Below are 23,158 nucleotides of genomic sequence, written 5' to 3' on the forward strand. Positions count from 1 at the left end.
ACGCCTATCCCACTCACACACACACAGAGAGACATCACTCCACCACTACACAGAAACACATATACACAAGGAGGCCAATAAAATTAAAAAATAATAATAATAACCCAATAATAACAAAAAAAAAAAAAAAAATAGTGTACACACCCAGTCTATATCGAAAGAAAGAAAAAAAAAAAAAAAAACAGAAAAAAATATAAAAGAAAGAAAAAAAAAAATAATCACAATTCCTCTGTAATGATTACTTCCCAAGCACGTTGCACCAAAAAAGCCGGAACAGAAAGTTGAAGTGCAAAATGTAAAGCATGAGAAGTTATCCTATTTTTCTGTGAAAAATCATTTCGATCAGTACCCTGTACAGGTTCAACACGATAGGAATGCACAAGTTGTTGTTCACCAATGTTAAATTCATCATATTCGTTTGTTTCATGTTTTTTCTTGTGAGAAATTCCTGAAAGAGTTGTCAGCATTTCTAGTAACAAAATTTCATCTCTTGGTACAAGATCTGGATGAATAATCTCTGAATAATGAGTAGCCAATAGTACTATAGGTCGCTGATCTCCCATTCCAATGAAGGATCGAATGGAAGCAGCTAACAATGCAGCACCATCCATTGAAAGTGTTCCTTTTCCAAATTCATCTAAAACGAATAAAGAACGTCTAGAACCAATCTCATTTTCCTTATTACGACTACTACATCGTTGAAGCATTCGACTCATAGACACTAATTCACTACCAAAACTAGAGTGAAGTTCCTTTGCAGTAAAGGATAAATCTTTTCCACGAGAACTACCAGTAGAAGCTGTTTGGAGTGACATCACAGTATCGGTAAGACCAATAGTAGCATGAACACAAGGTACAAAAGAACCAATATGAGCCAAAAACACTGTTTGTGCTACAGCTGTAATGAAAACAGATTTTCCACTTCCATTAGCTCCTGTTACCACACAAATACGTTGGGTACTATTTCGGATTGTAAGTGAATAGGGTACTACCTGATGTACAGATGCACGTGCAAATATAGGGTGAACCCCTCGATCAATAACAAGAACCCCACCCTCTTGTACAATCTCTGGACGATTCCATTGTCCTTCTAATGCACACATTGCAAATCCCATTAAACAATCAAGTTCAGCACAATGATATAAAGGAATTAATGCGGGAGAAAGTTCTAGTAAACGTCGATCTAAAAATCTTTGAATTTCACCTTCACGATCTAGAACAGCTGAACGAACATCCCCAAGTTCTTCATCCTTTAAACGTGTTAAGGGTGTTTTAAAAAAATATCCCTCATCACTTTGAAGTAATAATTCCCAATTAGGAGGAATAATATTTTCTCCAGTATGATATGTAAAATGAGGGACTGTAATAACGTAACCCCATTGTGGAATAAATACGCAGACCACAGTACAAGGTCCAAATTCTGGTGGTAAAGATCGACTCTCTTCTTGTGCAACTGTAGTTAACACTTCATCAAGTCTAGCAGAGTGTATTCGAAGTTCATCAAGTACTGAATCAAATCCAGGAAGAATATGAACACAAGTCTTACTTAGCGCTTCACTAGGATCACGAGAAAATGAAATCCCTTCATTTATAAGACGACTCATTTCTTCCAATTGAGATATTTGGCAACTCGCAACTATACGAAGGAATGTAGGAAGTATATGTGCTTGTGGTGAAAGAAGTGAAGCAACACGTAAATAACCCTTTATAGAACGTAAAAGTGATTCATAGTCATTCAATGTGTGTTTTGCAGCTCGCATTTTAGTAAAAATACTACTGGGATATCTTATTCTCTGCAATGAACGGCGTAATTGTTTCATTAATTCAAAATTTTCTGGTTTTGTAAAAAATGATACCACATCATATCGCCGTTGTAACTCTTCCTCATCTCGAAGTGGAAGAGCAAACCATTGACGAAGAAGTGACTTGCCCAACTGACTACACGTACGATCCACTACACTCAAAAGTGAAAGTCCCTCCTTTGAACGACCAATACCTTGAAAATCCATTGGATGAGGTTCTGTTCTAAGCAACTGCAATCCCAAAAGTGTATCATGATCAACATAAAATAATCCAAGAGGGGGAACTTCAACAACATCCGCGACAGGGGATTCATTGTGTTGTAAATAAGACAATAGTGCACATAAGGCCATTAACATCACGTGATTTTGAGGACATATACGCGAATGCCACTCTAATCTCGTCACATCAGCCCAAAAAGCTGAAAGGATTTCCCAAATACGACATTCATCAAACTCACGGGGCGCTGTTAGACGAACACTCGCACTGCAGAGTTCAGCCACATCCAGCAAAACCTGTGAACCTGCCGAAGGAACAAGTAACACTTGAGGTCGCATAACTGTCAAAAATTGCGACACCCACATCAAATCAGAAGGAATATCCATAAAACTCCGAATAGGTACTTCATCCGTACGACTACGAGAAATCGAAGTTTCACAACAGTTCACCTGACATGTTCCGCTGTTGTAAAATGCCAGACCCACAGAATGACGGAAAATAAGAACACTGGCAACTTCTACGACACCCAAATCTTCAATAAAATCGTCCATATTAGACTAATTTCGCCTAAATAATAAGAAAACAAAAAAAAAAAAAAAAAAAAAAAAGAGAACAATACACATACACAAAACAATTCAAAACATAACAACAATAACAAGAAAAACAAAAAAAAAAACAATACCGCCACAAGAAACATAAACAAAAAAAAAATTCAATTCCATAATTCCGAACAAGAAAAAACAGACAAAAAATTCTTAATCCTAACTAAATACATAAAAAGTAACAAAAAAAAGCTAACAAAAAAGAGAAATATCTCCATCACAATAATTAGCAACAACAAAGGAAACGTTATTTACATCTCAATGGCAGAGCACTTACTCGAGGCGAGCAGGAGCCGTGTTGTGACCAATGCGGGGTTGTTCGCCGGTACCACCGCCAGCAGTGCGCAGCAGCCGTGCCCGCTTGATCTCCTCGCGCTCCGCGGCGATCTTCACCTCTTCCTGCTTTGACAGGTGAGAGCGGTACTCGACCATCTTGCTGCGTCGTGTCAGCACCTCCTCGTTGTTCTCGTCCACAGGGTGGTTGAATTCGATGCCTGCTGCGTCCAGCGCCTCTTCCGACTCCTTGAAGTCCTCCAGTGCCTTTGCCTGTTTCTCCTTCAACATTGCCAGTTCCTCCTCGACGCCCTGTCGCAGCTTGTACAGTTCCTTCTTCATGTCGGCGTGCTTCTTCGCATTTGGATCAAACGTCTCCACGCAGAACTCCAGCTGAATGTGCGTCGTGCGGATGTTTCGGTCAATTTCNCTCGAGGCATGCTGTCTTCAGCTTCAGGTTGTGGATCTTCTGCTTGCGGGCTGCTTCCAGCCCGGTAGCTTCTTCCGCAGACATGGTAATGTGATGCTTATGTATCGATTGGTTTGTCTGTCTGTGTTTATGTTTGTCTGTAAGAGAAGAGGTGAGATTGTTTTTTTGGTGTTGTGCTAAAAGCCCTATTACTGCACACAGTGAATCAGAAAAAAAAGGAAAAAAGAGGTCATGGAATGCGGGAGTACAACCAAAAATAAAAATAAAATGTAAAAGAAACACCGTAGCATTCTGAGTGTGCTCAACGAGCAACAAACCCTTATTCACACACATATGTCACACTTGAGTACATACACGCCGCAATGGCAAATCATTACATACAGCGCAACAACTGCGCCCAATAACAAACACGATGGCTGTAATGCCAGTGTGTAGCAGGCGATTTACATATCAATGGCAGAGCACTTACTCGAGGCGAGCAGGAGCCGTGTTGTGACCAATGCGGGGTTGTTCGCCGGTACCACCGCCAGCAGTGCGCAGCAGCCGTGCCCGCTTGATCTCCTCGCGCTCCGCGGCGATCTTCACCTCTTCCTGCTTTGACAGGTGAGAGCGGTACTCGACCATCTTGCTGCGTCGTGTCAGCACCTCCTCGTTGTTCTCGTCCACAGGGTGGTTGAATTCGATGCCTGCTGCGTCCAGCGCCTCTTCCGACTCCTTGAAGTCCTCCAGTGCCTTTGCCTGTTTCTCCTTCAACATTGCCAGTTCCTCCTCGACGCCCTGTCGCAGCTTGTACAGTTCCTTCTTCATGTCGGCGTGCTTCTTCGCATTTGGATCAAACGTCTCCACGCAGAACTCCAGCTGAATGTGCGTCGTGCGGATGTTTCGGTCAATTTCCTCCAGTCGTTTTTCCTTCTTGTAGATGAGTGAGCCCAATGTGAGGTACAGCATACGGAAGTACTCCAGATGCTCCTTGTGAACCTCCAGTCGTAGCGCTGCAAGGTCCTGGCTGGTCTTGTCATGGCGAGCCTTCACCGCAGCGCAGCCCTCTGAGACCATCTCCTCCACCAGCCCTGTGCATCGGATCGCAAGGTCGCAGTTGTAAACAGTCAGCTCCAACAGCTTCTTGTGCTGCGAGGCAATCTCGAGAAATTGCGTGTACTCCACGCGGCGCTTTTCCTCACGGTCAATTTCCTCAATACGGCGCTTCACCTCCTCAAAGCGCTCCGTGCCAAGCTTCTGCAGCTGTCGCTCCAGGTCCTGGATCTTGTTCCATGCCTCCTCCTGCTTCTCCTCATTCTCGCGAATAAAGCGATCGCTCTTCTCTTTGTTCGATGCGTGGCGCTTTGTTGCCTCGGCATCCTCCAGGTCAGCCTTTTGGATGGCATCGTGGATGTGCTTCAGGTCTGTCTCGCACCGCTGCTTCAGGCGACGCTTTGCGTCCTTCATCTGGCTGGTCTCCTGGTTGGCCTGCTTCTGTACCTCGTAGATCTTCTTGAACGCCTGGTTCTCCTCCTCGCACTTGGTGATCAGCCGGAACTTGTCCTGAATAAGGTCAATCAGGCGTTCCTGCAGCTGAACCTTCGTCCACATCTGCTCCTCGGCAACCTGCATCTCACCGTCATGCATGGCAACATTCTGGATCTCGTTTGTCTTCTCCAATTGCGCTAGCTGAGTTTTGATTTGATCATCCGTCGACGCGAGAGCATTCTGAATCTGTGTCGCGTTCATAATGTCCTCAACTTGCTTTAACATCCGAGTTGGAACCTGTGCCAGTTGTGTCGCATCCAACTGCGAGCGACGAAGCTCCTCCTCCACCTTCTCCATCTTTGCAATTGCGTTGTCAATCATCTGGGTGAAGCTCACAACGCGCGTCTTGTTGCGGTTCTGTTTCAGATCCTGGAGCACCTTCTTCACTCCAATAATATCCATGAACTGCGCCTTGTCTTCTGGGCGGTACAGTTCGCGCTGACTCATCTCGAGGCCACACACGCGCATCAGCTTCGCAAGATCGTACGCCTCCGTCAGGTTCCACTTTGTTCCGACATCGACAGCTGCAATCAGCTCCTCGGCCTTCAGGTGTGCTCCACGCAGCTTCTGACGCTGCGTCTCCGACCAGTCAGACACGTGCAGCTCTTGCACCACTTCCTCGTTCTCGAGGCATGCTGTCTTCAGCTTCAGGTTGTGGATCTTCTGCTTGCGGGCTGCTTCCAGCCCGGTAGCTTCTTCCGCAGACATGGTAATGTGATATTTGTGTGGCTTGTCCCTTATTAAAGAGTAGTTTGTTACTACTAAGGTTTTTCCTTTGAGAATTTTTTTTTTTTTTAGAAAAAAGGATAGGAGAGACTTTAGTAGGGTTAATTGCATTCTGTTGCACCTTTTTTTTTCTTGTTTGAGAATTTTAGTTATTTTTATTAATTAAAGAATTTTTTGTTTTGTATGTGTTCTTTGATATTATTAAATGGCTAAAGTGATTTATCTGTGTATACCGCCCAGCGTCCTCCACTTTTTGAATAGTGGTCCATTGGGTAAAATGTGTCACTCCATGTAGTGCCTCCAAGGGCCACTTCAGCTTCATATGGAGAAAGTAATGGCTTATCAAAGGCATATCCCCAATCAATAGAAAGACGTGGACATGCAACTTGAATGTAGCAATCAATATCCTGTAGTGTGGCAAGCTTCTGTGGGAATATTTCGGACATAAGAAGAATGTTTACGGTTTTGCCTTGACGTTCTGCGAGCTGTACAATGCGGTCCACTACTCGTGGATTGCCTTGACGGCCCAGTGTTCCCATGATAAGGGCGAAACTTGTAGCAGCCATACCCTTCTGTATTGCCTCTCGTCGCAACGTACGCATCTCAGTGGTGTTGTAGCTCTCCTTTGTTAGTGTTTTTTTGTATGGATCATATTGTAACGCGTCTAGTGTTGGGTGAGCGATAAGAAATGATTCCAGATGAAATCTTCCATCACCCACATACAATACCAGATCAACAGCTGTTGGATCTACCATTGGACTTGTACATCCAAGAATTTCACCACTAGAGAGTGGTTTATTCTGTGGTATAATGACAGGGTGTTGAAAATAATCCTTTAGTAGTAGCATTCCAGCACGCATAGAGGATACAAACTGAATAGTGGCAATACATGCTACTCTTGTCTCTGGAGGCACAAGGTGTTTTATGGTATCCACAAAGTGTTGAACGTCAATATCAATTTCTACGAATACATACATCATACTATTGATAAGACAATCTTTGATAGATATGAGGCAACTATGACCATAATGGATTAAAAAATCACAACCAAGTGCTGCAGCAGAGTAATCGTCTACGCAACACGCCCCATACGTTACATCTCCTAAAATCACCATCTCTGCACCTGTTCTCGCCTCTAATATATCGGCAATTGGAGCTGCAAACATCAAGAGACCCTCAGGAAACTGGAGGGCAACGCGTGTAGCATTTTTTTCCTTGATACGTTTTACACTCTTTTCAATCTCAAACCTATAGTTCCCTGGGAGTCCTAACTCCGCCTCATCCGGCGAAGTCATTAACCGCTTTTAATAATAAAGAAAAATAAGAAAAAAAAAACAAGTATGAATTACAAGAAGCAAAGGTGAGAGATAATAATAATAATAATAATAATAATAATAATAATAATAATAATAATAATAATAATAATAATAATAAAAGGTTCCACACACTACTTTATTTATGACATTCTTTAAACTCCGTAATAAACTGTAGCCTGAATTATTCTCTAACACAAACACTTTCAAAAACACGGTATATATACACCCATATACACATTTACAAACACACAGAAACATGTGTTCCTGTGTTTAAAAACCTGCTTGTAATACAAGTAAATTTATAATGAAGTAATGTGAAGAAACAAATAAAAAGAAAACAGTAGAGATAAACTTAATCTCCATGCATATTCCCACTCAAAAAAAAACCTGCCACCACTTCCACACACCAACAACACACACATGAAAAAAAAAAAACATTCTCATTTTACGAAATCTCTCGACCGCTTACGTGACTGCGGTTTGTCTAGCATCTCGTACAGGTCTGGCTCCGGTGTATTTACACACAAACAGTGAGCAAGATACTCCATCTTGAGAACAGGTACGAGTGCGGCGATGGTCTCCAACTGTGTTCCACTCCATACACTATCGTCAGAGAGAACAGCAGTGGTATCTTGTAGCACATCTGGATCCTCCACAAGTTTGTCAAGGAGTTGAGATGGTGAATATGGACGAACGACATTACAGCCACCAATTCGTAAAACCCGAGAAAAACTTTCAGTTCTTGCATCAGTTGCACAACAAAGAATAATACTCCATGAAGAAAATGGCCGTACAGATCGCATTCTCTGGATTTTACATCCTTTTACCAATTCCACTACAGAATTTCGAAATGAGCTTAATTTTGCCATCTGTGGAGACCACTCATGCAATTCTTCAGAGGCTATACGTCCTTCACGTAGTGTCTCATCAATAAATGATGGTGCCAACACCCATTTACCTGCAGCAAGAGCACAGAGAAAAAACTCCGTTCTGGAAGGTTTCCCTGTTACGTAGTGTGTACATTCCTCCATCGTTGTGGCAAGAATGCAACCCAATGATTGAAGTCGTGTAAGATTTTCTTCTGTATGCATTAATGATTTCGCCATCATAATACAACAAGAAGGAGCAGAAGAGTTCTTTTGCTCTTTATTGATATTAGGCACAACGTCCTCCACTGTAACGCAGCGATTATTAGTTCCGTCATCAGTTGCTTTTTTTTTAAGTATTTCTTCTGGTTTTTCATGTTGCATTACCTCAATGGGATACTCATTACTATACTTATACACAATAACCTGTGACTGTAAAGGAATTTTTAGTCTGGTGTTTTCAACATGATTTGACTTCAAAAAACCACTTTGGCGTTTTGATTCACATGATAAACTCTTCACATTATCATTTTGAACGTGTTTTACATTTGAAAAGGTTTCTGCGATAGATTCACCAGTTTTTATTGACGGCCCACCACCCAGTACTCCCATTTTCGACTCAAGCTTTTCAATAAGGATATCAAGTGACTTTGATGGTGTCATTTCGCTTTGTGTCTCTTTAGGTGACAAGGATAACTCTGACACAATCTCATGTTCTCCCTTCATAACTTCATTTTTCTTTTCATTTTCATTATAAGGATGATCATGCTCATGATTATCAATGTTGCTATCAATAGTTTTGGCTTCAATTACACTTACAGCAGTGGAGTTTGGACATTTCAATATTTTTTTTGGTAAGGAGATTTGTGGTATCTCTATTAAGAAAGGAGAGCAGTTAATCCAGTACCCCACTTCTAAGGAACGTCGCACCCAATTCAAATCTACCAGTAAACACTCTTTACGCCGCAGTTTATTCATACGCCAAGTAAGTGCGGCAACCTTTGAGGATTTAGACATTGCAGACCGTTCAACTACGAGATGGGTAGTATTACAGCGTTCATTACTTTCACCTTCTACTACTCTTACCCCAAGAACAAATTCATCCTGTACCAAACAAGGCAATCCTGAATTTTCTAACGCAGAATGGAGTGTTATTCTTTCTTCCTGTGAAACTCCAGTAAAAGTAATTACTGGTCGTTGTTTGACTACTACTCTGTACGGCTCTTCAGCCACAATCTTTTGCTGCTCCACAGAATGTTTTAACCATGTAAAGGAGACAAACTCAATATCAGGACGAAGGGGAAAAGTCTCTGTTGTATTACCTAATAACACAACATGTGTCGTCAAAAAATTTAATACAGGACTATATCGAAATGGAGTTTTAGCAAGAAGATTTTTGACTTCTTCTGTAATAAGGTTTGCAGGAGAAAAGTAAATGACCACATCTTTTGATATTGCCAAAGATTTTTGATATTCAACACATTTTGACTCATGCTGCATTTTTATATTACCATACTGTTTCATAAAATGAAAATAAGAAATTATGTCAATATGGTTTCTTCTTGCGAATTGAACTTTCTCATTATTCTTCAAAACATTAGATTCACCTGAAATGACCAGTAATGCACAATTTCGTGTTAAAGAGCCATTGTATGTGGCTTGAGATAAATCACACACTTCTTGCAAGTGATGACGTTGTTCAAAAGTGAGAGAAGTTCCACAAACCTCTAATCCCAAGAGTGAGTTTCCAACATCAAACTCAGCCAATCTATTCAAGCAACAATTTCCAATCAATACCCAAGCCATTGTAACACAAGGTATCCCTCGTTCTCGTGCCAGCCTATACTTCACTCCATCGCTACTTCTGGAGACAAGCACACATGTCTCAGTAGATAATTCTAATGTGTGTGTTAAACCATGTTTTTGGAGGGAAGCTTTTATGAATTCCAATTCCTTTCCATGTATGGCTGTTGTTGTAACAAGCATTCCCAGTTTTTCTTTTTTTTTTTTCTTTTTTCTTTTTGTTTGGGAACCCCCAAGTAGTTGCCACACGAAATGGCAAATCTAACGCGCCTTTAATCAATAAGTAAAACAAATACAAGAAACAAAAAAAAAGAGAAAAAGAAAAAGAAAAAAAAAAAAGAAGCAGTCTCAAACACATGAGACGTGCAGAAATAATTATCATATAATAATAATAATAACCATAATCACAACACCACGATAAACACAAAAGAAAAAAAAAAAGAAAAAAAATAACTAAAAAAATGAAAAAGAAAAGGACGCAGCTGCAAAAACGACAAGAGGGACATTGATCCATCTAGTAGAAGAAGCCAAGAACCTTTCCACCAGTGTTGCGGCTCCTGGCCTCCTCGTGGTCCATGATGCCAAGGGATGTTGTAAGCACCACAAAGCCAAACTGACGGCTGGGAAGAATGTTCTTCACCCACTTCTCAAAGTCACGGGCCGTGCAGTCAAAGCGTGGGCAGATGGCGCCGCACTTGTTGAGACGACCATTGAGGTTCACCACAATCTTGCCGGCACGGTGGTCATCAATGATCTCAAACTCACCAATATAGCCGTGCTTCTGCATCACCTGCAGGAACTTCACAACGACCTTGGAGGAAGGGCGGATAAGCACCTGGCGCTTGCCGCGGCGCTCAGCGCTCGCAATGCTGCGGAGCGCGTTAGCCAGAACGCTCATCATGGTCATCTTGCCTGTGCCACTTTGTTTATAATAGTAGAAGTAAAAAAGAAAAAAGAAAATAGTAATAATAATAATAATAATAATAATAATAATAATAATAATAATAATAAAACAGAGGAAAACAGTAGATTCTGCAAAAATAATTTAAAGTAGAAACAGTAAAAGAAAGAAAATATACTCAAAATGACTAACTCTGAGAAAACACAAAAAAAAAAGTAGAGAAAAAAAAGGGTGGATTGATACACCTACCTCCAAAACTATAAATATCATTTTCTTTCATTATTATTATTATTACGAATAAAGAGTTTCGTATTGCGCAATATGACGACAAGCTGTCACATGTAATAATTTTGATCTCTGATCAAACCGAAGAGTAACATTCTTCTTATCATTTCTAACTGATAATGAAAAAAATAATGAGGCACCAAGAACGATATATTTATTATCAAACACAGGTTCTGCCCAGAACGTCTTATTTTTTATAGCTGGTGAACCCTTCATTCCTGAGAGAAGGTAACTCCATCGAAGAATATCTGCATAACTTGACAAAGTTGAATCTGAAACCGAAACTAAAAGATCTTCATCAATCAATAAATCATTAATTTTTTGCATCTCCATTATACCATTGAAAGGCTCAAACATGGGAACAGTACCACGAGCACTGTAATAAGAGGTTTCCTTTGCTAGAATCTCTTCTGGAATACCATCTCTTCTCCAAATCTTCAAAACTTCGAGGAAATTCTCACTTGGAAGTTCTATCGTCTCCAAGGCACAGAGTTCTTTACCTTCTTCTACATCTTCACTACATACCCACCTATCGCCTACTAATACTGCTACAGGTGTATCTTCAATACGTTTGTTGAGAGATTCCCAAGCAAGATCTGAGCCAAATTTTTTTTCAGAAACCCCAACACAAGTAGAAGCCTTTGATCTCTCCCCAAGCATACATAATGCAGTGGATTTTCGATAATATGCTTTAACATTTTCTGAATCAAATGAAATCGCCATTTCTGCATCTGATAAGGCATCTTCACTCCTTCCAAGTAGAATCTTTGCAGCCGCTCGGTTAGACATAAGAGCACTTGAGGAAGGCTCATGGATTAGCCCCTCACTGTACCACTTCACCGCTCTTCTAAAATCACCACTCTTGATCGCTTCATTTCCACGTTCTCTACAGTTTTCCGTTTCAGAACCCTTTGCCAACACCCCAGTGACAGATTTCACCTTTCTGAAAGTAGGTGGAAGTGAGTGCTGTACATGTGAAGACAGCACATTATCACCCCGTCTACTTCCCCGCGTAACCCATGCATTGTACCGTTCCAGTTCTTTGGGTAGAGCATCTCTGCCAATGCGATACACCTCTGCAATAAGCTCCTCTGTCTCACTACGCGTGCGAAACACACCACTTAATGGATCCACATCCAACCCAGTGGCAGAATCCATATACACCTCCTGGCCTACAAGCTCTCCATCTACAGGAACTGTCACCGAAACTTTCACAAGATCTTGCATTATTAATATTGTCCTTAGAATACCCGCGTAGAAGGATGCAAGAAAGAAAAAGAAAAAAAAAAAAAAAACCATTACCGAGTTTTTTTTTTTTTTTTTTTTCACTCTCCTCATAACCTCAAAGAGTTAGTACATTGTACATATACACATATAAACATTCACCAAACAAACAATAGATGCCCTACACTGTCGAAGCGAAGTAATAATGAAACAAATATCGTGACTCTCTCTATTCATTCTTGTCAGTCAATCCACATTCACAGTAAATCTAATCCCCAAACCAAGTCTCTAAGAACAACAACAAAAAAAAAAAAACCATTAAACAGAACATGACACGTGCTCCGTTTAAAAACATGTTACAGTATAGAAAAAAAAAAGAGGAATACGGAAAAATCAAGCTACATGCTACGCACATGAGCACGGTTAAATAAACGAAAACTCCAAATACTAGAAAGAATAATCACTCCCACTCAATGTTTGAAGTGGGTGGTCTCCATAAAAACCAAATTCCTTTTTTTTTTTCTTTTCAGCGCTTCCGTTCTTAGGAATGCTATCCACTTGGTGACGTTTGGCCATCGAAAGTTTGGGCCAAAGTCCATTACCTCGTATATTTTTTGCAGGAGAAGCCATGGGCCAGCAAATTCTTTTCCTGAGAGTTTACGGGTTCATAAGCTAAAAACGTCATGCAGCACCGGGGCCAGCAGAGACGTACTAGGAGAAAACCTTATCCAAAAAGACCCTGGGGCGCGAATTAGCGTGCCATCAGCAGCAGTTTCTTTTACATGATTCACTTTAGTGTGAATGCTGCTAAAAAAGGAGTGGCAGGGACCCTAGAGATAGTAACAATTATGCCCTCCAGTGGTGGAAATTGGATTTGGCCGCTGAGGCGACTCAGAGGGAGGCGAAAAAATCCTTGTTGTGCCACCTATGAGTTCCATTGTAATCTCATTACTAATGCGTAATTCCTCTGTGCAACGGTAAACCATAATAAAAATAATATAATATAATATACATATATCTTTATATATACGTATTGCCGTTGATGGCTCACGCCATTGGGGTAAAACTCATAAAACCACGAAGAACAAAAAAAAAAAGACTGTAAGAATGAAAAGAAAACAATTTTCTCCCCCACAACGTTAAAATCCGCAGCACATAATTTGTTACGTAAAAAGATGAGACTCGATCATTTTTTCTGCAAACTGTCAGACTAAAAAAAAAAAAAAAAAAAAAAAACACTTGAAAAATCATTCCAAAACAATAGTAGCCAACTGCAAAAAAGGAGAAGTTGATTTAGCGCCAATTCCGGCACCAGTACAAGAACGCAAACGCATATCGGAGATGCCTCCAGCTACACTGAAATTCTCTGATTTATGAGAACTCTCAATCGTTGCGCTGCTCTGCGATGGTACCTCCACAGGTGCAGTGGGTCGTTCTGATGTATGAGAACTCTCAATCGTTGCGCTGCTCTGCGATGGTACCTCCACAGGTGCAGTGGGTCGTTCTGATGTATGAGAACTCTCAATCGTTGTGCTGCTCTGCGATGGTACCTCCACAGGTGCAGTGGGTCGTTCTGATGTATGAGAACTCTCAATCGTTGCGCTGCTCTGCGATGGTACCTCCACAGGTGCAGTGGGTCGTTCTGATGTATGAGAACTCTCAATCGTTGTGCTGCTCTGCGATGGTACCTCCACAGGTGCAGTGGGTCGTTCTGGTTTATGAAATTCACTCTGTGAATTCTTGTGCTCATAACCCGAACGTTTTTGTAGAAGTTCTATATGAAAAAGATGTTGAAGAAAATATGCACGTCCAATTAGGTTAAGAGCAGACATTTGATTTTTTTCTTCTAGAAGCTCCTGGATTTTCACCTGAGCCGTTTCCGAAGAAAACTCCTTCCGCGTTGTTTGAGAAGCTTGTAATGTCTCCTTGAGAGATGGTAGAGGTTTACCAAGAACAGTGGAAATCGCGGCAACTGTTTTCAAGGTATTAGTGCATTGATTAACAACTCGGGACAATAGTTGAACATTCTCATTACTGTGCTGCGCAGGTGAGGGAACACCAACTCTGCTGTTGAGAATTTCCTCTGCATTATGGACATAGGTCCAGAGCTCTTGTACAGTTGATATTAGTTGAATCATATTCATGAGAGAGTTTTCATTATTGATGGTGGACATCGCAATGCTTATTGTTGAATATACCTTAAACTGAAATGAGAATTATTTCGGAAAAAAAGATAGAAAATATCCGTTTTCGTGTGTTTATCAGCATGGGAAAAAATGATATTTATTGTATATATATATATATTTTTCTTACGCCCAAAAAAAAAAGAAAAAAAAAAAAAAAAAAATATTTTACGTGAACAACAATCGCAAGGAAACGCTTCCAAGAAAAAGCATTACCTCGTGATCAGCAATTGATATGGCCCATGAACCAAAACCCTTAGATTTTAAAGACTTTAAGAAAGAGGGTATNAAAAAAAAAAAAAAAAAAAAAAAAAAAAAAAAAATATTTGTGCATCATTATAAACTATTGGATACGCTTCCAAGAAAAAGCATTACCTCGTGATCAGCAATTGATATGGCCCATGAACCAAAACCCTTAGATTTTAAAGACTTTAAGAAAGAGGGTATATTGCTTTTGGCAATTTGTCCAGTTTTTATCACTGAAGAGGTTGATGAATCCCATCGCTTTGGATACCAAACGTTATCATAGAACATGTTCTTTATTACGCGAGCGGGGCTACTAAATGAGAAATCGTTCGAACCTTTGGTTGTGTTTACACCCAATATACCCTTATTGCATTCCACTTGATACTGCTGAAATAATTTACTGTATATAAAACCCTGCATCACGTATTTATTCACGAAAGATTCTATTTGTAATTGAAGTACTTTGCACCTTTTGACAATAATTTCTTCACATTTTTGGGATCGGAACAGATCCATAATCCTGGTGACAATTTGGGGAATTGAGTTTTCTTCCATCTTTAACGATGAGTTATTGTTTAAAATAAAAATATGTTTAGGATTATTACACTTTTTCACAGAAACTATATTACCCTCAGAACTGACGTTTATACAAACTAAATTTAATTCTGATAAATCATATTCGGGATTTACAGCATTGTTGAAACAGTGTCTCTCACAGACATTTTGACTAAAACTGAGTATTCTACTTTCATACGGCATAACATACTCCTCTGAATAAACCGTAACACGTCTTAATGGCCTTGGTAAAATCTGAGACAAAGAAAATACCATGTTAGCGCACTGAAAACTACTTTCTCCACATACAAGAATTTGGTTTCCAGTAAAAAGAGCTTGAAGAATTAGTTCTGTCTCTTTTAGTCCATTAACATTTCCTTGAATAAATTGTAAAAGCCAAACAGATAGAGGTTTAATTATTGGTGGCTGTCCTATCGATAGAACTCTTCCTCCATCTATTGAAAGACATTTTTCTACAGAGAAGGAAGATTCTAAATCAAGTTCAAAAACATTTACCAATAATATCTTTTCTTTAAGGTATCGTTTAACCGCCTCCAAAAGTAATGCTTCAGAGGATAAACCATCAAAATTTAACGGTTCAAATCCAAATATAGCTGGAAGAGCGCACTCAAAGAAAGTATGAATACGTTTAAGCGTAATCTCCACTGATTCTTCTTTTTCAGAAACTAAAGACATAAGTGGACGCATTAATAACTTGCATGTATCCCCTTGATCTCCATTCGAATAAGAGCAGAAAGAATATTCTTTAGATAAAAGATCTTTTGCTGCCGTAACCCATCTCTCCAATAAAACTTTAATAAAAGAAAAAATCAACGGTCGTTGACGCACAAGTTCACTGCTCTCAGGATGTGTCACTATCAAACAAAAACGTCTTTTCTTACCTCGTGCCATTATATCCTCTAAAGAAAACGAAACACTAGCGATACCACCTGCTATTGGATCCAACATCATAACCGATTCTTCATTTGATTCATTTGAAGCAAAAACACGTGCAATAATTGCAATCATACGCTCCTTTAAATCTAGATGTAAAGAACCACTAACTACATTGGAACTGATCAATACTTTACCACATACTGCAGAAAAATCTAAAAATTGAGGCCCAAACAAATCATTTTCCTGATAAGCGTAAAACTCTAATACACTAATTGCCTTTGGTCCTTCGACAGCGTCAAACTCCCCTAAAGTAACCATAGGCACAGTCCATCGTTTTCGAATCATATTTCCTTTAAGGGGAACCAAAAAAAGAAAAAGAAAGGAAACATTATAACAATAACAATAATAATATATATGTATTCTAGAAAGTGAAAGTCAAATCAAAACAAAAAAAAAAAACCACTTTATTCTTCATGGAAATAGAAAAAATTCATGACAATAAAAAAAAAAGAAAAAAAAAAACATAGACTGAGATTTCTACATTGAAAAAGCTGAAGACCATGTCAGTCCAAACTTAATTCGATCAAATAAATTTTTGTTACCATTTTCAAACCTAATATTACCAGTTTTATCTATACCAACAGGAACTGAAAAATTCAGTTCAAGACGCCCGTTTGGTGCTACACCAAACAATGGTATTCTCGTTACCACTATACCTAAACCCATAGAAGCAGCAGATGTACGTAACCATTCACCAATATCCATAAGTTCTATGTGAGATTTTACCATTTTTAAATTACCTATATTAGCAAAGAGATGCATAGCCGCCATACCATTATTAGGAAAAAAGAGAAAGGGAAAGTTAATACTCATGGATGTTGCCCAAAGTGCATTACCACCTGTAGCTGCAAAACGTCCTCCTTCCTTTTTAACATTTTCAATAGTAGAAGGACCAATACTTTTAAAACCACGAACATGACAAGATGAAAGAAAAAGTCTGTCATTTAATGGAATTCTACCTTGATTATATGACCATATTCCTGCTAATTTGAGGTTCCATTGAAAACTAAAAAAAGGACCTAATGGCCAGTATTTTGCCGTTTGTAATTCTGATTTTATAAAAGTAAACTGTCCTCCAAGAGGTCCACCAGCAAGTTCATTTTTTAAACTTAGTTGACCTCCATTAATTGGTAAAGGGTACATATTACATAAAAAGGGATCAGCGTGATACTCTGCATTTGAAAGAGCTAAATCATGTCTAATAAAACCTTTTAATGTTTTCTTAAAATCATCAAGAAGATCATTACTTAATTTTCTTTTTTCTTTTGACACTAATAATCTCCGTTGAAAACCAATAGAAAGTTCAGATGAAAATCCATTTTTTTCATTTTTTGAAGTTGCTCGTATTTCTTCAACTTTTTCACTACTTGCTGGATGAAAAGTTTTATTTTCACTTCGTTCTCCAATATAATATTCAGCAGTTTGTCCTAAAAATGGAACATTAGAACGAACTGAAAAAGAAATAGCATGAGTTCTCGATGTTGGTGGAACATAATTTCCAGTTAACGAATATCTAGCTCCAAAAATATTCTCTAATGAAAAAGTAAGTTCAGGAACTATGGTTTCTGTGGTAAAAACACCAATAGATTTTGTTGGTCTAGATTCTTCAACATCTATGTGTACACAAACATCATTAGCTTCCCCATCAAATGTAGGCTCCAAATTAAACTTTACAGATCTAAAAAAACCCATATGAGTCCATCTAGTTTTGGCTTCATTCATATTATTAGTAATTTCGGCTATGGTCTCTGAACGCTTAATGGCTTCAAGATCTCGACTAATAACACGAGGATGAATTTTCTCAATACCTCTCATTCGCACATGAGTACGTATCGGAACGTCAAGAACCTTGTTAATATCATCTTCTGCTATATTAACTTCCTGTGAAAGAACAGATACCTCCCCTTGGTTGTTCATAGTCTATCTTTTTTTATTCTTTTATCTCTTTCTTTTTCCTTTTAAATTTTTTACTAGTTTATTTTTTTATTTTTATTTTTTTTTTCCCTTAATGTATTAGGTTATTAGACAAGTAATATATACGTACGTAAATAAGTATGTATGTATGTATGTTTTTTTACGTATATATTTCCACCTACATGAAAAATAAATAATAATAGTAAAAATTAAGAAAAAAAAAAAAAAAACAAGATCATAACAAGGAAGAATTTATACTAGAAAAAAAAAACCACGAAAAGGCTAAACTTTGTGCATCTTCATTTTTTTTTTTTCACCTTGCATACTACTATGTTAAAAAAAAACATTTCTGACTGAAAAAAAAAAATGACACACACACACACACGCGCACTAAAAAAAAAAAAGACATCTTGCCTAAACAAACCAATTCTGCAAGAAAAAAAAAAAGAGAAGAGAACTTCTCACCTTATTTTATTGATATGCTCTTCCACGATCGAAATTTGGAGGAAACCATTCTTCGAGAGTAAGTTGAGGAAATACATTGGGCTTCAACGTTGAGGTTCCAAGTAGCATATTTACACATTCTTGAAATCCCTGTGTTACAGCAGGGTATGCAGTTCGTAACTCACTTAAATTATATATAGACTCTCGATTGTGAATAGCCAATGATGCTAACTCTATAACACTACTTGCATGAGGACCAATAGCTCTTACCCCAAGAACTTGCATTTTGTGATCATTTGTCACTATTAATTTCACAAAACCTCTTGTATTACCCATAGCTATTGCACGAGCTACAAACTCATAACCATAACGAGACATTTTGTAAGCAATATTTTGTTTACGACATTGTTGTTCATTTAAACCAACTGCAGCAACTTCTTGATCAAGAAACATAATAGTTGATAAGTTATCTAAGCGTTGTACAAACTCACCTTCAGGATGAGGACGGTACATATGTTCGATACATAAACGACCTTCTAATTCTCCTACATTAACTAATGCAACCCTTGTAGAAACATCTCCACAAGCGTAAATATGTTTGTGAGGTATAACACGATTAAATTGATCTCTTTTTAATCTACCATTATTAAGTTCAACACCTATTGCTTCTAATCCTATTCCTAGTAAATTTGGTTCTCTTCCAATAGAAACTAAAGCATTATCTACAACATGATTTGTAAGTTTATTATCTCGAAGATCACGTAAAGTGTAATGAAACTTTCCATCTTCAACTTTATTACTTTCTAAAGCAGAATGATGATGAAAAGTTACATTTTTCATTTCAAGAAGTTTCTGAACAAACATAGCTACATCATCATCTTCCATTGGTAAAATACGATTAGTTTTTTCAATTATATTAACTTTCGTCATACCAAAATTAGCAAATATTGATGCAAATTCACATCCAATTACACCAGCACCAATAATAACTATACTTTTTGGAAAAGGTTGAGTCATAATATCATCAGAGGTAAAAACAACTTTTCCATCTCCAATAACGGTAGCATGCTTTCTAGGTTTAGCTCCACATGCTAAAACAAAATAATCAGCTTCTACTACTTCAATACCTCCATTAGTCAAACGAACTTCAACAGTATTAGGGGATGTAAATACTCCATAACCTTGAATTACATCTATATCTACTGTCTTTAATTGTTGAAGAATTTGTTTTTGACGAAATTCTGCAGCATATTTTATTGCCTTTTGAATATTAGAAAATTCTATATTAGGAAGGGGTTGACGAGATTTCATAAATCGATTTGCTGTTTGTCCATTCATTAAACGAACAAATTTAGACATTTCCCAAAGTGTTTTTGATTGTAAGGCTCCATTCCAAAGATCCGCTCCTCCAATTTGAGCTGATTCAATAATACAAGCTTTTTTCTTATAATCCACTGCTCTCAATGCACTTGCTATACCTGCTGGACCACCACCTATAACACAGACATTAATCCTTTTCCCTCTAAGAGGGAAATTCCAACGCATCATTTAGAAAATTTTTCTTTCAAAAAATATCAGTTTCAATAGATGAAAAAAATAATAACACTAAGAAAGGACTTCAATAAAAAGAAAGAAGAAAAAAAAAAACATATAGATATTTAATGATGGATCCGAAAAAAAAAAAATTTAATTAAAATTAAAACCACAACTTTTTTTTTTATTATCAGAAAGGGATTATGATAATAGCAAACATCATTGATAGTCAAGGAAATTTTTCTCGATACGAAGTAATCCCTGTTCCTTTTTAATGTTATTATAAGAAAAACCACCATCATAATGATAACAATCATCATAATTATAATTATAATTATTGCAATTGTGGCAGTTGTTTATTTTTTTTATCTATTTTTCAAAAAGAATGGGGACGGTAAGGAATGACGCAAAAGTTCAAAAAAGTAGAAATCAAAAAAAAAAAAAAAAACACTTTCCAAAACACCGGGGAAATACCTTGACATTCGGAGTTAAAACACCCGCGGAGACCCCTTCTCTTTGATTCCCTCCCTTTCCCTTCCCGGACCGGAGGGGCAGGAAAGAAAAAGAGGAAACCAGAATCGGGGAGCAAGCAACACCGACCACACCCCAACGCCAGGCGGATTTAAAATACAACCCCCACCACCCCCAGACCATCAAAAAACAAGAAATAAACCTTCGGGTCCGGCCTTCGTTTAAAAAACGCCCTCCGCTGAAATGGATAAAAATCAAAAAAGAAAAAACCTTGGGGCGGGGGGCGGCATGGAAAAGGGTAAGGGGAGGGGTTGGGACCCCGCGATCCCTTCAAGAAGAATAAAAACTAGATTCAATTAGAAAAAAAAAAAAAAAGAGTGAGTGTGGGAGATGCACACCGTCACCACCACAAAAAAAAAAAAAAAAGAAAATAAAGAAATTAGAAAAAACCAACATAATCAAAAAGAAATAAAAAGATTCACAAAAAAAAAAAAAAATAATTTTTCTTTTCCTTCTTTTTTTCTTGTTTGTTTAATAAAACTATTACCTTTACTCCCGTGGTCACCATACCCAAGTGGTTACGGGGACTGACTAGAAATCAGTTGCGATCTCGCGCGCAGGTTCGAATCCTGCTGGTGACGTCTTTTCTCACTTTCTCTCTGAACCTTCTGACCATCACCCATTAAGAATTATTTTTCTATAGTTATACTTATTTAATCTTTTATGGCGTTAGACATGGCCGCTTAGCTCAATGGCAGAGCGCCGTCCTAGTAAGACGGAGGTTGGGGGTTCGATCCCCCCAGTGGCCTTTGCTTTTTCCCGTAATTTTCCACCTCTTTGGTTTAAGAGAAAAAACGCCGCGAAGGGAAACAGCATTCCTGAGAACGGAAGCGCTGAAAGAAAAAAAAAAAAAAAAAGAATTTGGTTTTAAAGGGGACCACCCACTTCAAACATTTAGTGAGTGCATTTGGTTCCCTTGAATGGATTAGAGCGCTTGACCTTTACGCCGAATGAAGGCAGCCCTCATTACCAAGGGCTTTATTGGTCTAAAACCCCGCCCACGGCGGCCAACCCAACCCATGGGAGGCAGAGGCCCGCAGCCAGAGCGCAACGCGCTGTGCCGCAAACAAAAGCGCAACCACCACCAGCACATGTAGAAAACACAAATCACAACGGCAAACACCGGCCGGCGCGCCTGGCACCCCCAAAAAAATACAGGGGTGGGGGTCCGACCCCGCCAAACGGACAAGTCCGGGACGGCCTGGGACACCGCCTAACTCCACCAAGGCGGAGCAGCACAACGACACAGAGGCTACGAACGACCAAAAGAAGAATAACAACTAGTAGAACGCCAAAATAGCAGAGGCGCAACTATTGTAGAGACCGCCTGCTTAAACCAGAAAACCGCCACCCCACCCCGGCACCACCAGCCGGCCAAAGTTGTGACAGACGGCGGCGGCGACGCCACCAGGCCGGCACAACCCAAAACACCTACAAGGGTTAGCTTGTGTGCGAAAATGTGCCCCAATACCACCGCAACGAGGCCCAGTAGAGCACGGAGGCGGGAAACGCACGGCACTCGCAAAACTGAAAATTCACCCCTGGGGGGTGGGGCTGGGAAGGGCACCCCGGGAGCATAATGTGTTCTTTTGCGGGTATTTCGGGAGCGACCATTCTTGGCCGAATGCACCATATCCCGTCCGATTTGTGAAGTTAAGCGGCCACAGGCCTCGTTAATACGGCGATCAGTGATGGTGCTGGAACCCGGGGGGCCGTACCCTCCTCAATGTTTTTTTTTTTGCCAACATCTTGGGGTGGGCGCCGCGGACCCCCGATGCCAACCACGGCTCGCCTTTGGCAATGAGGGCTGTCCAATCGCGGCGCCCAGCTTATCCACATCCATCTCCCAGGGAAAAGCCAAACAAACTTCACACATTGTTGTGGTGGGGCAGGCGGTGGGGTGCCAACAAACCAAAACACTTGTGCGACGAAATGTTCTTGTTGTACTTACTTCTCTTTTTCTGTATTTCCCATGGATCTCCTTTTCACACCACACATGGCGGTAGGGGAACGTCTTAACACATCACCATAGCGGAATTTGCCTTTATCATAGGGAAGGACTCACCCTCATGTTCTTTGTTCATGGTGCCGCGTGCCACCGAGTAAAAGGTGCGGTTGGATGGCCACACCATGTCACGAGGGGAACGGGGAAGGGTCATCTTTGCGGAATACCTTTCAAACCCATCTTACTCAGCGTTGAAGTGGGGAAAGCAAAAGTTTTCCACTATGCCCAACCCCACTCATTTTATAAGTGAAACACCCCAGGGAGCCACCCCACCCTTCTTCTCGTTGCGCACAAGACGCTGACAAGTTGTCCGCCCGCCTTGGGTTCTGGGGTCGTGTTCTCCTCCTCCCCCTTCTTGGGGTGAGGGATAAAAAAAAAAGAAAAGGGCAAAACCCGACAACGAGCCTCGAGCATTGCGCGCGTAGACTGGTTGCCGGGTTTCATCATTTTTTTCCCTCATCCTCACTCTTCTTTTTCTCTCAAGTTCAAAGTCCCTGAGCATGATATTTCAGGCCTCAAGGTTCAGCGCCTCGGGACGTAAAGTACCCCTCGAGCCTCGCCGAAGCGAAGCATGCCGCCCACACAAACCCCACAAAGGTCACAGTGGAGTGGTCCAGCAACACAAGGTGTCCTTCCCACTCACAATCCACACACACACAATGACAGTCTCACATGCTCATGTCAGAGAGGCACTGCGGTATTCACTAAAATGTACACTAAGTCACACACCTACAGAGAGGAAAAGAAAAACACAAGAAAAGAACGACAACAACAGGATACCAACAACACACAAAGCACTCACAATACAATAATCACAG

At 39.7% G+C, this 23,158-nt stretch overlaps 14 protein-coding genes across 14 annotated transcripts; 2 read left to right on the top strand and 12 right to left on the bottom strand.

Annotated features, from left to right (window-relative positions):
• Positions 1-218: 218 nt before the first annotated feature.
• On the bottom strand, positions 219-2,570 carry TM35_000092860 (mismatch repair protein MSH5; the record flags this gene model as incomplete). The annotated part of the gene is made up of 1 exon (XM_029024525.1): positions 219-2,570. The coding sequence occupies one exon, from the start codon at positions 2,568-2,570 to the stop codon at positions 219-221; it is 2,352 nt and encodes a 783-aa protein (XP_028884302.1).
• Positions 2,571-2,894: 324 nt separating this feature from the next.
• Positions 2,895-3,236, bottom strand: TM35_000092870 (putative paraflagellar rod protein 3; the record flags this gene model as incomplete). Its single annotated transcript, XM_029024526.1, has 1 exon — positions 2,895-3,236. The coding sequence occupies one exon, from the start codon at positions 3,234-3,236 to the stop codon at positions 2,895-2,897; it is 342 nt and encodes a 113-aa protein (XP_028884303.1).
• A 553-nt stretch (positions 3,237-3,789) lies between these two features.
• Positions 3,790-5,559, bottom strand: TM35_000092880 (putative paraflagellar rod protein 3; the record flags this gene model as incomplete). Its single annotated transcript, XM_029024527.1, has 1 exon — positions 3,790-5,559. One exon carries the CDS (start codon positions 5,557-5,559, stop codon positions 3,790-3,792), a length of 1,770 nt encoding a protein of 589 aa, XP_028884304.1.
• A 227-nt stretch (positions 5,560-5,786) lies between these two features.
• Positions 5,787-6,872, bottom strand: TM35_000092890 (putative diphthamide synthesis protein; the record flags this gene model as incomplete). The annotated part of the gene is made up of 1 exon (XM_029024528.1): positions 5,787-6,872. One exon carries the CDS (start codon positions 6,870-6,872, stop codon positions 5,787-5,789), a length of 1,086 nt encoding a protein of 361 aa, XP_028884305.1.
• A 461-nt stretch (positions 6,873-7,333) lies between these two features.
• Positions 7,334-9,745, bottom strand: TM35_000092900 (topoisomerase (DNA) II binding protein 1; the record flags this gene model as incomplete). Its single annotated transcript, XM_029024529.1, has 1 exon — positions 7,334-9,745. The coding sequence occupies one exon, from the start codon at positions 9,743-9,745 to the stop codon at positions 7,334-7,336; it is 2,412 nt and encodes an 803-aa protein (XP_028884306.1).
• A 331-nt stretch (positions 9,746-10,076) lies between these two features.
• Positions 10,077-10,469, bottom strand: TM35_000092910 (40S ribosomal protein S15a; the record flags this gene model as incomplete). Its single annotated transcript, XM_029024530.1, has 1 exon — positions 10,077-10,469. The coding sequence occupies one exon, from the start codon at positions 10,467-10,469 to the stop codon at positions 10,077-10,079; it is 393 nt and encodes a 130-aa protein (XP_028884307.1).
• A 285-nt stretch (positions 10,470-10,754) lies between these two features.
• TM35_000092920 (putative serine/threonine protein phosphatase type 5) lies at positions 10,755-11,975 on the bottom strand (the record flags this gene model as incomplete). Its single annotated transcript, XM_029024531.1, has 1 exon — positions 10,755-11,975. The coding sequence occupies one exon, from the start codon at positions 11,973-11,975 to the stop codon at positions 10,755-10,757; it is 1,221 nt and encodes a 406-aa protein (XP_028884308.1).
• Positions 11,976-13,219: 1,244 nt separating this feature from the next.
• TM35_000092930 (uncharacterized protein) lies at positions 13,220-14,146 on the bottom strand (the record flags this gene model as incomplete). Its single annotated transcript, XM_029024532.1, has 1 exon — positions 13,220-14,146. One exon carries the CDS (start codon positions 14,144-14,146, stop codon positions 13,220-13,222), a length of 927 nt encoding a protein of 308 aa, XP_028884309.1.
• A 345-nt stretch (positions 14,147-14,491) lies between these two features.
• Positions 14,492-16,198, bottom strand: TM35_000092940 (uncharacterized protein; the record flags this gene model as incomplete). Its single annotated transcript, XM_029024533.1, has 1 exon — positions 14,492-16,198. The coding sequence occupies one exon, from the start codon at positions 16,196-16,198 to the stop codon at positions 14,492-14,494; it is 1,707 nt and encodes a 568-aa protein (XP_028884310.1).
• A 192-nt stretch (positions 16,199-16,390) lies between these two features.
• On the bottom strand, positions 16,391-17,830 carry TM35_000092950 (putative Tob55; the record flags this gene model as incomplete). Its single annotated transcript, XM_029024534.1, has 1 exon — positions 16,391-17,830. The coding sequence occupies one exon, from the start codon at positions 17,828-17,830 to the stop codon at positions 16,391-16,393; it is 1,440 nt and encodes a 479-aa protein (XP_028884311.1).
• A 468-nt stretch (positions 17,831-18,298) lies between these two features.
• On the bottom strand, positions 18,299-19,819 carry TM35_000092960 (putative dihydrolipoamide dehydrogenase; the record flags this gene model as incomplete). Its single annotated transcript, XM_029024535.1, has 1 exon — positions 18,299-19,819. The coding sequence occupies one exon, from the start codon at positions 19,817-19,819 to the stop codon at positions 18,299-18,301; it is 1,521 nt and encodes a 506-aa protein (XP_028884312.1).
• A 1,768-nt stretch (positions 19,820-21,587) lies between these two features.
• TM35_000092970 (uncharacterized protein) lies at positions 21,588-21,968 on the bottom strand (the record flags this gene model as incomplete). Its single annotated transcript, XM_029024536.1, has 1 exon — positions 21,588-21,968. One exon carries the CDS (start codon positions 21,966-21,968, stop codon positions 21,588-21,590), a length of 381 nt encoding a protein of 126 aa, XP_028884313.1.
• A 58-nt stretch (positions 21,969-22,026) lies between these two features.
• TM35_000092980 (uncharacterized protein) lies at positions 22,027-22,341 on the top strand (the record flags this gene model as incomplete). The annotated part of the gene is made up of 1 exon (XM_029024537.1): positions 22,027-22,341. The coding sequence occupies one exon, from the start codon at positions 22,027-22,029 to the stop codon at positions 22,339-22,341; it is 315 nt and encodes a 104-aa protein (XP_028884314.1).
• Positions 22,342-22,840: 499 nt separating this feature from the next.
• On the top strand, positions 22,841-23,152 carry TM35_000092990 (uncharacterized protein; the record flags this gene model as incomplete). Its single annotated transcript, XM_029024538.1, has 1 exon — positions 22,841-23,152. The coding sequence occupies one exon, from the start codon at positions 22,841-22,843 to the stop codon at positions 23,150-23,152; it is 312 nt and encodes a 103-aa protein (XP_028884315.1).
• Between the last annotated feature and the right edge of the window lie 6 nt (positions 23,153-23,158).

The sequence above is a fragment of the Trypanosoma theileri genome (assembly GCF_002087225.1).
Source record: "Trypanosoma theileri isolate Edinburgh chromosome Unknown TM35_Tth_9_V1, whole genome shotgun sequence".
Lineage (NCBI taxonomy): Eukaryota > Euglenozoa > Kinetoplastea > Trypanosomatida > Trypanosomatidae > Trypanosoma > Trypanosoma theileri.